Raw genomic sequence first — 13,802 nt, forward strand, 5'->3', positions numbered from 1 at the left:
TCTCTAGCCTTATCTCATCCAGACGGTACTACTTTGAGATCCTTCACAAGCAGGATGACAAGGGGTCAGACCACGTGGAGGTTGGGGTAAGTCCATACAACTTTATTCATTTATGGGGGGCTAGACTACTAGCTGAAGTTGTACGAAACTACTGAACTAGACCCTGTGTAATTGCATGCAGACAGGTGGGCAGGGTACAGGGAGGGAACAGGCTGTGTTTGAAGTGGAGGAATGCTGAGAGAGAGAGACAGAGAGATGCTCATGTCATACGGTCACACCTTGTTGTTGTTGCCTCGGTCTGGGGCCAAGTTGAGTTGCTTATTCACTCCTGAGTTCACTAATATTCCATCTAATATTTCTGGAACATTTGGGGAAAGTTACCAGAATTTTGCAACCCTAGTTAGGACTTTTGAGTATAACTATTGCATCTGTCCCTCTTAACTCTCTTTCTCTCCTTTTCCCCCTATCTCACTTTTTCACTCCTACAGTTGTTTTGCAAACTCAATGTTCATTCTTTATGTAATGGAGAGAGCTAACTTAAGGGTAAAGTTTCAGAAAGTACTCCACACACCTGGTGTGTGTGTGTTAGTGACTGGGTAAATGGGCTCGTGATAATACATGGTGTGGTGTGTTGTCTCTGAAAATGTGCTTTATTATCTCACATTGGATTCCCTTTTTTTCCAAACTATCCAGAGGGTCTATCCCTGTCTCTCTTCATCTCCCTCTCTCTACATACATATACTTTATAGATTTATCTCTCTATCTCTTCTCTCTCTGTCTCTTCTCTCATCTCCCACCCTCACCCTCTCTCCCACTCTATCTCTCTATTTCATTTTTTACATTTTTTATTTCACCTTTATTTAAGTTGAGAACAGGTTCTCATTTGCAACTGCGACCTGGCCAAGATAAAGCATAGCAATTCGACACATACAACAACACAGAGTTACACATGGAATAAACAAAACATACAGTCAATAATACAGTAGAAACAAAGAAAACAAAAAGTCTATATACAGTGAGTGCAAATGAGGTAAGATAAGGGAGATAAGGCAATAAATAGGCCATGGTGGCAAAGTAATTACAATATAGCAATTAAACATTGGAATGATAGATGTGCAGAAGATTAATGTGCAAGTAGAGATACTGGGGTGCAAAGGAGCAAGATAAATAAAATAAATACAGTAAGGGGATGAGGTAGATAGATGGGCTGTTTACAGATGGGCTATGTACAGGTGCAGTGATCTGTGAGCTGCTCTGACAGCTGGTGCTTAAAGCTAGTGAGGGAGATATGAGTCTCCAGCTTCAGTGATGTTTGCAGTTCGTTCCAGTCATTGGCAGCAGATAACTGGAAGGAAAGGCGACCAAAGGAGGAATTGGCTTTGGGGGTGACCAGTGAGATATACCTGCTGGAGCGCGTCCTACGAGTGGGTGCTGCTATGGTGACCAGTGAGCTGAGATAAGGCGGGGCTTTACCTAGCAGAGACTTGTAGATAACCTGTAGCCAGTGGGTTAGGCGACGAGTATGAAGCGAGGGCCAACCAACGAGAGTGTACAGGTCGCAGTGGTGGGTAGTGTATGGGGCTTTGGTGACAAAATGGATGGCACTGTGATAGACTGCATCCAATTTGTTGAGTAGAGTGTTGAAGGCTATTTTATAGATGACATCGCCGAAGTCGAGGATCGGTAGGATGGTCAGTTTTACGAGGGTATATTTGTCAGCATGAGTGAAGGATGCTTTGTTGCGATATAGGAAGCCGATTCCAGATTTAATTTTGGATTGGAGATGCTTAATGTGAGTGTGGAAGGAGAGTTTACAGTCTAACCAGACACCTAGGTATTTGTAGTTGTCCACATATTCTTAGTCAGAACCATCCAGAGTAGTGATGCTGGATGGGCGGGCAGGTGCGGGCAGTGATCGATTGAATAGCATGCATTTAGTTTTACTTGCATTTAAGATCAGTTGGAGGCCACAGAAGGAGAGTTGTATGGCATTGAAGCTCGTCTGGAGGTTAGTTAACACAGTGTCCAAAGAGGGGCCAGAAGTATACAGAATGGTGTCGTCGCGTAGAGGTGGATCAGAGAATCACCAGCAGCAAGAGCAGCATCATTGATGTATACAGAGAAGAGAGTCGGCCCGAGAATTTAACCCTCTGACACCCCCATAGAGACTGCCAGAGGTCCGGACAACAGGCCCACCGATTTGACACACTGAACTCTATCAGAGAAGTAGTTGGTAAAACAGGCAAAGCAATCATTTCAGAAACCAAGGCTGTCGAGTCTGCCAATAAGAATGTGGTGATTGACAGAGTCGAAGCCTTGGCCAGGTCGATGAATACAGCTGCACAGTAATGTCTCTTATCGATGGCCGTTATAATGTCGTTTAGGACCTTGAGCATGGCTGAGGTGTACCCATGACCAGCCCTGAAACCAGATTGCATAGCGGAGAAGATACGGTGGGATTCGAAATGGTCGGTAATCTGTTTGTTAACTTGGCTTTCGAAGACCTTAGAAAGACATGGTAGGATAGATATAGGTCTGTAACAGTTAGGGTCTAGAATGTCACCCCCTCTGAAGAGGGGATGACTGCGGCAGCTTTCCAAACTTTGAGAATCTCAGACGATACGAAAGAGAGGTTGAACAGGCTAGTAATAGGGGTTGCAACAATTTTGGTAAATCATTTTAGAAAGAGAGGGTCCAGATTGTCTAACCAGGCTGATTTGTAGGGGTCCAGATTTTGCTTGTTGAAATTCTCAATTATAGTGGATTTATCGGCTGTAACAGTGTTTCCTAGTGCAGTGGGCAGCTGGGAGGAGGTGCTCTTATTCTCCATGGACTTTACAGTGTCCCAGAACTTTATTGACTTTGTACTACAGGATGCAAATTTCTGTTTGAAAAAGCTAGCCTTAGCTTTTCTAACTGCCTGTGTATATTTGTTCCTAACTTCCATGAAAAGTTGCATATCATGGGGGCTATTTGATGCTAATGCAGAACGCCACAGGATGTTTTTGTGCTGGTCAAGGGCAGACAGGGCTGGAGTGAACCAAGGGCTATATCTATTCCTGGTTCTAAATTTTTTGAATGGAGCATAAGATGGTGAGGAAGGCACTTTTAAAGAATAACCAGACATCCTCAACTGACGGGATGAGGTCAATGTCATTCCAGGATACCCTGCCCAAGTCGATTAGAAAGGCCTACTCGCAGAAGTGTTTTAGGGAGCGTTTGACAGTAATGAGGGGTAGTCGTTTGGTCGCAGATCCATTACGCATGCAGGCAATGAGGCAGTGATCGCTGAGATCTTGATTGAAAACAGCAGAGGTGTATTTGGAGGTTAGTTAGGATGATATCCATGAGGGTGCCTGTGTTTACAGATTTGGGGTTGTACCTGGTAGGTTCATTGATAATTTGTGTGAGATTGAGGGCATCAAGCTTAGATTGTAGGATGGCCGGGGTGTTAAGCATGTCCCAGTTTAGTTCACCTAGTAGCCCGAGCTCAGAAGATAGATGGGGGTCAATCAATTCACATATGGTGTCGAGGGCACAGCTGGGGGCAGAGGGTGGTCTATAGCAGGCGGCAACAGTGAGAGACTTGTTTCTGGGAAGGTGAATTTATAGAAGTAGAAGCTTGAATTGTTTGGGCACAGACTTGGATAGTAATAAAGAACTCTGCAGGCTATCTTTGCAGTAGATTGCAACACCGCCCCTTTTGGCCGTTCTATCTTGGCGGAAAATGTTATAGTTAGGGATGGAGATTTCAGGGTTTTTGGTGGTTGTCCTAAGCCAGGATTCAGACACGGCTAAGACATCCAGGTTGGCAGAGTGTGCTAAAGCAGTAAGTAAAACAAACTCAGGGAGTAGGCTTCTAATGTTAACATGCATGAAACCAAGGTTTTTTCGGTTACAGAAGTCAACAAATGAGAGCACCTGGGGAGTGGGAGTGGAGCTAGGCACTGTGGGACCTGGATTAACCTCTACATCACCAGAGGAACAGAGGAGAAGTAGGATAAGGGTACGGCTAAAGGCTATACGAACTGGCCGTCTAGCACGTTCGGAACAGAGAGTAAAAGGAGTAGGTTTCTGGGCACGATAGCATAGGTTCAAGGCATAGTGTACAGACAAAGGTAAGGTAGGAAGTGAGTACATTAGAGGTAAACCTTGGCATTGAGTAATGATGAGAGATATAGTCTCTAGAGACGTTTAAACTAGGTGATGTCATCGCATATGTAGGAGGTGGAACAACATGGTTGGTTAAGGCATATTGAGCAGGGCTAGAGGCTCTACAGTGAAATAAAACAGTAATCACTAACCAGGACAGTAATGGACGAGGCATATTGATATTAGAGAGAGGCATGAGTAGCCAAGTGAACATATGGGTCCAGTGAGTGGTTGGGCTGGCTGGGGACACGGCGATTCAGACAGTTAGCAGGCTGGTTCTAACAAGCTAGCAGAAAGTAGGCCGAGGCCAACAAGCTAGCAGTTAACAGACCGGGTTAGCAAGCTAGCAGTTAGCAGACCGGGGCAAGCAAGCTAGCAGTTAGCAGACCGGGGCAAGCAAGCTAGCAGTTAGCAGACCAGGGCTAGCAAGCTAGCAGTTAGCAGACCGGGGCTCGCTAGTTAATAGAAGCGCCTTTGGGGGACGTCGCAATGGAGTTAACCTGTTAGGGCTAGGGGGCAGCATTTGCACGTCTGGATAAAAAAAATGTACCCGATTTAATCTGGTTGCTAATCCTACCCAGTAACTAGAATATGCATATACTTATTATATATGGATAGAAAACACTCTAAAGTTTCTAAAACTGTTTGAATGGTGTCTGTGAGTATAACAGAACTCATTTGGCAGGCAAAACCCTGAGACATTTTCTGACAGGAAGTGGATACCTGATGTGTTGTATTACCTTTAAACCTATCCCATTGAAAAACACAGGGGCTGAGGAATATTTTGGCACTTCCTATTGCTTCCACTAGATGTCACCAGCCTTTACAAAGTGTTTTGAGTCTTCTGGAGGGAGATCTGACCGAACAAGAGCCATGGAACGATGATGTCCCATTAGACACCTGGCGCGCGAGTTCATGTTGGGTACCCTCGTTCCAATACGTTATAAAAGAGTATGCATTCGTCCACCTTGAATATTATTCATGTTCTGGTTAAAAAAGGCCCTAATGATTTATGCTATACAACGTTTGACATGTTTGAACGAACGTAAATATATTTTTTCCCCTCGTTCATGACGAGAAGTCCAGCTGGCTTAGATCATGTGCTAACAAGACGGAGATTTTTGGACATAAATTATGAGCTTTTTTGAACAAAACTACATTCGTTATGGACCTGTGATACCTGGAAGTGACATCTGATGAAGAGAATCAAAGGTAATGGATTATTTACATAGTATTTTTTCGATTTTAGATCTCCCCAACATGACGTCTAGTCTGTATCGCAACACGTATTTTTCTGGGCGCAGTGCTCAGATTATTGCAAAGTGTGATTTCCCAGTAAGGTTATTTTTAAATCTGGCAAGTTGATTGCGTTCAAGAGATGTAAATCTATAATTCTTTAAATGACAATATAATATTTTACCAATGTTTTATAATTTTAATTATTTAATTTGTGACGCTGACTTGACTGCCGGTTATTGGAGGGAAACGATTTCCTCAACATCAATGCCATAGTAAAACGCTGTTTTTGGATATAAATATGAACTTGATAGAACTAAAAATGCATGCATTGTCTAACATAATGTCCTAGGAGTGTCATCTGATGGAGATTGTAAAAGGTTAGTGCATCATTTTAGCTGGTTTTATGGTTTTGGTGACCCTGTCTTTGACTTGACAAAACATTACACACAACTCTTGTAAATGTACTGTCCTAACATACTCTAAATTTATGCTTTCGCCGTAAAACCTTTTTGAAATCGTAAAACGTGGTTAGATTAAGGAGATGTTTATCTTTCAAAGGGTGTAAAATAGTTGTATGTTTGAAAAATTTGAATTTTGACATTTATTTGGATTCAAATTTGCCGCTCTTGAAATGCACCTGCTGTTGATGGAGTGCACCACGGGTGGCACGCTAGCGTCCCACCTAGCCCATAGAGGTTAAGTCTGTTTTTGCCTCTTCGTGCGGTGACGTCGATAGACCAGTCGTGGATTAGTAGGGTTCCAAGTAGCTCTAGGTAGCTAGCAGGCTGCGATTAGCAGAATGGGCCTTCAGCGGACGTCGCGCCTGAGGGGCCTGTTGGAATCCTCGGGCAGATTATATCGGTATTCCAGTCGTAAAGGATCAGCGGGGTTCCGCGCCCCGTACCGGCAGTAGAAGGTGTCCGGATATTGTAGCCCAGGCGTGGGCTTCGGTGGTAGCCCAGGAGCCCTAGACAGGCTAGCTTCAGGCTAATTGGTGCTTGCTCCGGGATGGAAACGCTAGCAAGGAGTAGTCACCCGGGATTGTGGTTGAAAATGTTCAGAGTTTGCGGTAGGAATCCTGGGATATGGAGAGAAAAAAAATTGAAAAAAATAGGTCCGTTATGCTCTGGTTTGAGTCATGTTGTTCGAACTGGCGAGAGTTTTCCGAGCTAAAGGTTAGTTGATAACTGCTAGCAATGGTTTGCTGACTGATAGCTGGTAGGTAGTTAGCTGGGTAGCTTCAGTTGAGGGATTCCAGATCCGAAGTAAATAGAAATACTTTAGAAAAAAAACAGATCCACGCCACATTGGGTGAGGCGGGTTGCAGGAGAGTATTTAGAATTTGAGGTTTAGGAAAATATTTTTTAAAGATATGCAAAGAAAAAGATGTCAAAAGATATATACAAGGGACACATCAGGACAAAGACGTCTGACTGCTACGACATCTTGGATAAGTTCATGCCTCTCCTCTCTCTCTCCCGCACACCCTCTCTCTCTCTCTTACTATTCCTATACAGTAACACTGGTCTGTCTATTCTGGGATGCTCCGCTGCCTACTTCCAGACACATAGACCTAAGTGGACTGTATTGTCAAATCAAATTTATTCATCACATGCTTCGTAAACAAAAGGTATTGATTAACATTTAAATGCTTACTTACGGGTCCTTTTCCAACTATGTAGAGTCAAAGATAAAGATAACAAATAAAATAAAACATAAATAGTGACAAGGAATAAATACACAGTCAATAATGAATAAAAATAATTTGTAAAAATAACATGGCTATATACAGGGAGTACCAGTACTGAGTTGATGTGTAGGGATAGGAGGTAATTGAGGTAGCTACAGTGCATTCGGAAAGTATTCGGACCCCTTCCCTTTCTACATTTTGTTAACCTCTTGTCGTTCGCCTAGGATAGGGGGCACTACAGCGATTTTTGAAAAAAATTAGTGCCCATTTTAAACGGCCTCCTACTCAAACTCAGAAGCTAGGATATGCATATAATTAATACTTGTGGATAGAAAACACCCTGTGTCTGTGAGTATAACAGAACTCATATGGCAGTCAAAACCCCGAGACCGATCGTAACAGGAAGTGGAATTCTGAATTGCGGACTCAACTTCATCAGTTTGCCTGTAAATCACACAGTGAGCAATGGTTCATTGAGCACTTCATATTGCTTCCACTAGATGTCCCCAGTCTTTACAAAGTGATTTGAGCCTTCTACTGTGAAAACTGAATGAATGAGACGCTGTGGAACGTGGTCACATGAGGAGGGCCATCACCATTATGACGCCGGCGCCCCTGGCTACCCTCCCCTTTCAAAACGTTTTGAAACACAATGCAATCGTTCCCCTTGAATCTTATTGGAGCTCTGGTTGAAAAAGGCCCTAAAGATTTATGTTATACAACGTTTGACGTTTGAACGAACCTAAATAAATTTAAAAAATGCATTTTTTCGAAAGTGGAGTCCCGCGCACGACGGAACTTTTGGTGCAGCCTTCAGAACGCGCTAACAAGAACAAGCTAATGGAACATAAAGGATTAACTTTTTCGAACGAAAATACATTTGTTGTGGACCTGGGATTCCTAGAAGTGCTTTCTGATGAAGATAATCAAAGGTAAGGGATTATTGACAATAGTATACAAGACTAGATTTGATATGCGATTGTTCCAAGATGGCGCTGACCTGTAACGGTAGCCTATTTTCTGAGTATCGCATCCCCTTTTATCGCAAAGTGTGATTACCCAGTAAAGTTATTTTTAAATCTGGCATTACAGGTGCTTTCAAGAGATATTCATCTATAAATCTTAGAATGACAATATTACATTTTAAAAATGTTTTCGAATAGTAATTTAGTAAATTGTAGCGCTTTTTCACCGGATGCATTTGAGGGAAAATAGTTAGTCAACGTTACGCGCCGATGTAAAATGCTGTTTTTATATATAAATATGAACTTTATCGAACAAAAGAATGCATGTATTGTGTAACATGATGTCCTAGGGGTGTCATCTGATGAAGATTGTCAAAGGTTAGTGCTGCATTTAGCTGGTTTTTGGTTATTTGTGATGCATGTGGTTGGTCGGAAAATGGCTATGTGGCTACTTTTACGATATACTCCTCTAACATAATCTAATGTTTTGCTTTTGCTGTAAAGCCTTTTTGAAATCGGACAACGTGGTTCGATTCAGGAGAGGTGTATCTATAAAACGATATAACATAGTCCTATATTTGAAAAAATAATAATAATTCGTTATGCTAATGGTGATAGGATTTTTCGAGCACATCAATTTACAAAAATACTCATCATAAACGTTGATAAAATTTACAACAGTTATTGAAAGAATTATAGATACACTTCTCCTTAATGCAACCGCTGTGTCAGATTTTAAAATAGCTTTATGGCGAAAGCACATTTTTCAATATTCTGAGTACAGAGCTCAGCCATCAAAGCAAGCTATACAGTTACCCGCCAAGTTCTGGAGTCAACTAAACTCAGAATTAGTATTATAAATCTTCACTTACCTTTGCTGATCTTCGTCGGAATGCACTCCCAGGACTCCCACTTCCACAAGAAATGTTTGTTTTGTTCGAAAAACTCCATATTTATGTCCAAATATCTCCGTTTTGTTTGTGCGTTCAGATCACTAATCCAAAGGCATAATGCGCGAGCGCAAAACCAGAGACAAAAAGTCAAATAGTTCCATTACCGTTCGTAGAAACATGTCAAATGATGTTTACAATCAATCCTTGGGGTCTTTTTAACATAAATCTTCGATAATATTCCAACCGGACAATAGCGTATTCATTACAGAGGAAAAAGAAGGAAGGGCGTGCCTGCGTGCTTGCGCAGTAAACAACTAACTGGTCCCAGGCTTGAGTCAGCTCCTATTCTCTGCCCAGTAACAGTAGAAGCATAAAACAAGGTTCTAAAGACTGTTGACATCTAGTGGAAGCCTTAGGAAGTGCAAAATTACCCCACAGACACTGTAGTTTGAATAGGGATTAGAAAGAAAAACTACATGCCACTTCCTGGTTGGATTTTTTCTCAGATTTTTGCCTGCCATATGAGTTCTGTTATACTCACAGACATCATTCAAACAGTTTTAGAAACTTCAGAGTGTTTTCTAATAATATGCATATCCTACCTTCTGGGCGCGAGTAGCAGGCAGTTTAATTTGGGCATGTTATTCATCTGAATTTCTGAATACTGCCCCCTGTCACCAAGAAGTTAAATAAAAAATGTCCTCATCAATCTACACACAATACCCCTTAATAACAAAATGAAAACATTTTTTTATACATTTTTGCAAATGTATTAAAATTAAAAACAGAAGTACCTTATTTACATAAGTATTAAGTTCCCTTTCCTGTGAGACTCGAAATTGAGCATCCTTGAGATGTTTCTACAACTGGATTGGAGTCAACCTGTGGTAAATTCAATTGATTGGACATGATTTGGAAAGGCACACACCTGTTTATATAAGGTCCCACAGTTGATAGTGCATGCCAGAGCAAAAACCAAGCCATGAGGTCGAAGGAATTGTCAGTAGACCTCAGAGACAGGATTTTGTCGAGGCACAGATCTGGGGAAGGGTACCAAAATATTTCTGCAGCATTGAAGGTCCAAGAACACAGTGGACTCCATCATTCTTAAATGGAAGAAGTTTGGAACCACCAAGACTCTTCCTAGAGCTGGCCAAACTGAGCAATCGGGAGAGAAGGGCCTTGGTCTGTCAGCTCTGTCAGAGCTCCAGAGTTCCTCTGTGGAGATGGGAGAACATTCCAGAAGGACAACCATCTCTGCAGCACTCCACCAATCAGGCCTTTATGGTAGAGTGGAAACCTGGCACCATCCCTGTGGTAAATCATGGTGGTGGTAGCATCATGCTGTGGGGATGTTTTTCAGCGGCAGGGACTGGGAGACCAGTCAGGATCAAGGAAAGATGTACAGAGCAAAGTACAGATAGATCCTTGACGAAAACCTGCTCCAGAGCACTCAGGACCTCAGACTAGGGTGAAGGTTCACCTTCCAACAGGACAACTACCCTAAGCACACTACCAAGACAACGAAGCAGTGGCTTTGGGACACGTCTCTGAATTTCCTTGAGTGGCCCAGCCAGAGCCCAGACTTGAACCGAATCAAACATCTCTTGCAGTGGCTATATTAGCATGTTATTCTTGGTGGGGCAAAAAGAAAGAAAGTGGGACACATGCCAGCAAAGCCACTACACAACACTAAACAATATATTAATTGCACTATAATGGTGATAAACGGTGCCCACAAACTGTTAGGGCCTACATAAAGCCTTCCCAACATCTTACCACTGCTATACCTAGCTATCAGCAGAGCCTTGTCAGCCACATTTACTGCCTTTTAAAAAACATAGCTGATACGTCTGACTTGCTTAAACAAATGTGGTTTTTAATGACAATTGAGATGTACAAACTATGGCATAAGGGGACGACAAGCGGATAAGAGGCAATCCATAATTTTGATTAAGACATTAATTAGCAAGCTAGACTGGACATAGTCAATATAACTATTTGTTTAGCACTTTTGAAATGTACAGCGACAGAATTCAGAACATGGGCCGTTCTTACAGTGTTCTGCCTGTGAAAATAGCTGTGCAGTGACGCTCCCCATCCAACCTGACAGAGCTTGAGAGGATCTGCAGAGAAGCATGGGAGAAACTCCCGAAATACAGGTGTGCCAAGCTTGTAGCATCATACCCAAGAAGACTCGAAGCAGTAATCGCTGCCAAAGGTGCTTCAACAAAGTACTGAGTAAAGCCTCTTGTATACTTACATTTTGTATTTGTATAATACACTGTATTTTTAAATACTGAAGCCCCTCAGGGGTGCGTGCTCAGTCCCCTCCTGTACTCCCTGTTCAACCACGACTGCATGGCCAGGCACGACTCCAACACCATCATTAAGTTTGCAGACGACACAACAGTAGTAGGCCTGATCACTGACAACGACGAGACAGCCTATGGGGAGGTCAGAGACCTGGCCAGTTGGTGCCAGAATAACAACCAATCCCTCAACGTAACCAAGACTAAGGAGATGATTGTGGACTACAGGAAAAGGAGGTGGCCCCATTCTCATCAACGGGGCTGTGGTGGAGCAGTTTGAGAGCTTCAAGCTCCTTGGTGTCTACATCACCAACAAACTTGAATGGTCCAAACACACCAAGACAGTTGTGAAGCGGGTACGACAAAGCTTATTCCTCCTCAGGAAACTAAAAAGATTCGGCATGGGTCCTCAGATCCTCAAAAGGTTCTACAGCTGCAACATCGAGAGCATCACATTTACATTTTAGTCATTTAGCAGACGCTCTTACCCAGAGCGACTTACAGTAGTGAGTGCATACATTTCATACATTTATTTATTTATTTATTTATTTAGTTATTTTTTCTCCGTACTGGTCCCCGTGGGAATCAAACCCACAACCCTGGCATTGCAAACACCATGCTCTACCTTGAATCACTGCCTGGTACAGAAACTGCTTGGCCTCCGACCACAAGGCACTACAGAGGGTAGTGTGTACGGCCCAGTACATCACTGGGGTTAAGCTGCCTGCCATCCAGGACCTCTACACCAGGCGGTGTCAGAGGAAGGCCCTAAAAATTGTCAAAGACCCCAGCCACCCTAGTCATAAACTGTTCTCTCTATTACCGCATGGCAAGTGGTACTGGAGTGCCAAGTCTGGGACCAAAAGGCTTCTCAACAGTTTTTATCCCCAAGCCATAAAACTCCTGAACAGGTAATCAAATGGCTACCCGGACTATTTGCATTGTGTGCCCCCCCCCCCCCCCCCACAACCCCTCTTTTACACTGCTGCTACTCTCTGTTTATAATATATGCATAGTCGCTTTAACTATACATTCATGTACATACTATCTCAATTAGCCCGACCAATCGGTGCCCCCGCACATTGGCTAACCAGACTATCTGCATTGTGTCCCACCACCCATCAACCCCTCTTTTACGCTACTACTACTCTCTGTTTATCATAAACTCAGCAAATCAAAGATAATTCGTAAAAATCCAAATAACTTCACAGATAGTAAAAATAAAGAAAACCCTTGAATGAGTAGGTGTGTCCAAACTTTTGACTGTACATCTGGCTGGTTTTTCTGTGCATGTCAAGACCGGGCGGCATACTCGGGTAAGACAAAGGGAAGAGGGGTGTGTCTCTTTGCTCCAAACAGCTGTTGCGCAATCTCTAATATTAAGAAAGTCTTACGTTTTTGCTTGCCTGAATTAGAATCTGCAATCTGCCTGAATCATAAGCTGCAGACCATACTAAACTCAGCAAAAAAATGAAACGTCCCTTTTTCAGGACCCTGTCTTTCAAAGATAATTAGTAAAAATCCAAATAACTTCACAGATCTTCATTGTAAAGGGTTTCCCATGCTTGTTCAATGAACCATAAACAATTAATGAACATGCACCTGTGGAAAGGTCATTAAGACACAAACAGTTTACAGACGGTAGGAATTTAAGGTCACATTTATGAAAACTTAGGACACTAAAGAGGCCTGTCTACTGACTCTGAAAAACACCAAAAGAAAGATGCCCAGGGTCCCTGCTCATCTGTGTGAACGTGCCTTAGGCATGCTGCAAGGAAGCATGAGGACTGCAGATGTGGCCAGGGCAATAAATTACAATGTCCGTACTGTGAGACACCTAAGACAGTGCTACAAAGAGACAGGATGGACAGCTGATCGTCCTCGCAGTGGCAGGCCAAGTGTAACAACACCTACACATGATCGGTACATCCGAACATCACACCTGCGGGACAGGTACAGGATGGCAACAACTGCCCGAGTTACACAAGGAATGCACAATCCTTCCATCAGTGCTCAGACTGTCCGTAATAGGCTGAGAGAGGCTGGACTGAGGGCTTGTAGGCCTGTTGTAAAACAGGTCCTCACCAGACATCACCGGCAACAACGTCGCCTATGGGCACATACCCACCGTCGCTGGACCAGACAGGACTGGCAAAAAGTGCTCTTCACTGATGAGTCGCGGTTTTGTCTCACCAAGGGTGATGGTCGGATTTGCGTTTATCATCGAAGGAATGAGGGTTACACCGAGGCCTGTACTCTGGAGCGGGATCGATTTGGAGGGTCCGTCATGGTCTGGGGTGGTGTGTCACAGCATCATTGGACTGAGCTTGTTGTCATTGCAGGCAATCTCAACGCTGTGCATTACAGGGAAGACATCCTCCTCCCTCATGTGGTACCCTTCCTGCAGGCTCATCCTGACATGACCCTCCACAATGACAATGCCACCAGCCATACTGCTCGTTCTGTGCGTGATTTCCTGCAAGACAGGAATGTCAGTGTTCTGCCATGGCCAGCGAAGAGCCCGGATCTCAATCCCATTGAGCACGTCTGG

The 13,802-nt window shown here is 43.3% G+C and overlaps 1 protein-coding gene across 1 annotated transcript in view; it reads left to right on the forward strand.

The window, feature by feature from the left end:
* Positions 1-13,802, forward strand: part of b4galnt4a (beta-1,4-N-acetyl-galactosaminyltransferase 4a) — a 497,048-nt gene that overhangs the window by 390,678 nt on the left and 92,568 nt on the right. The window contains exon 8 of the mRNA XM_014123877.3: positions 8-86. Coding sequence (XP_013979352.3) covers positions 8-86 — 79 coding nt within the window. The remainder of the gene's footprint in view (positions 1-7; positions 87-13,802) is intronic.

The sequence above is a fragment of the Salmo salar genome, chromosome 10 (assembly GCF_965601325.2).
Source record: "Salmo salar chromosome 10, fSalSal1, whole genome shotgun sequence".
Lineage (NCBI taxonomy): Eukaryota > Metazoa > Chordata > Actinopteri > Salmoniformes > Salmonidae > Salmo > Salmo salar.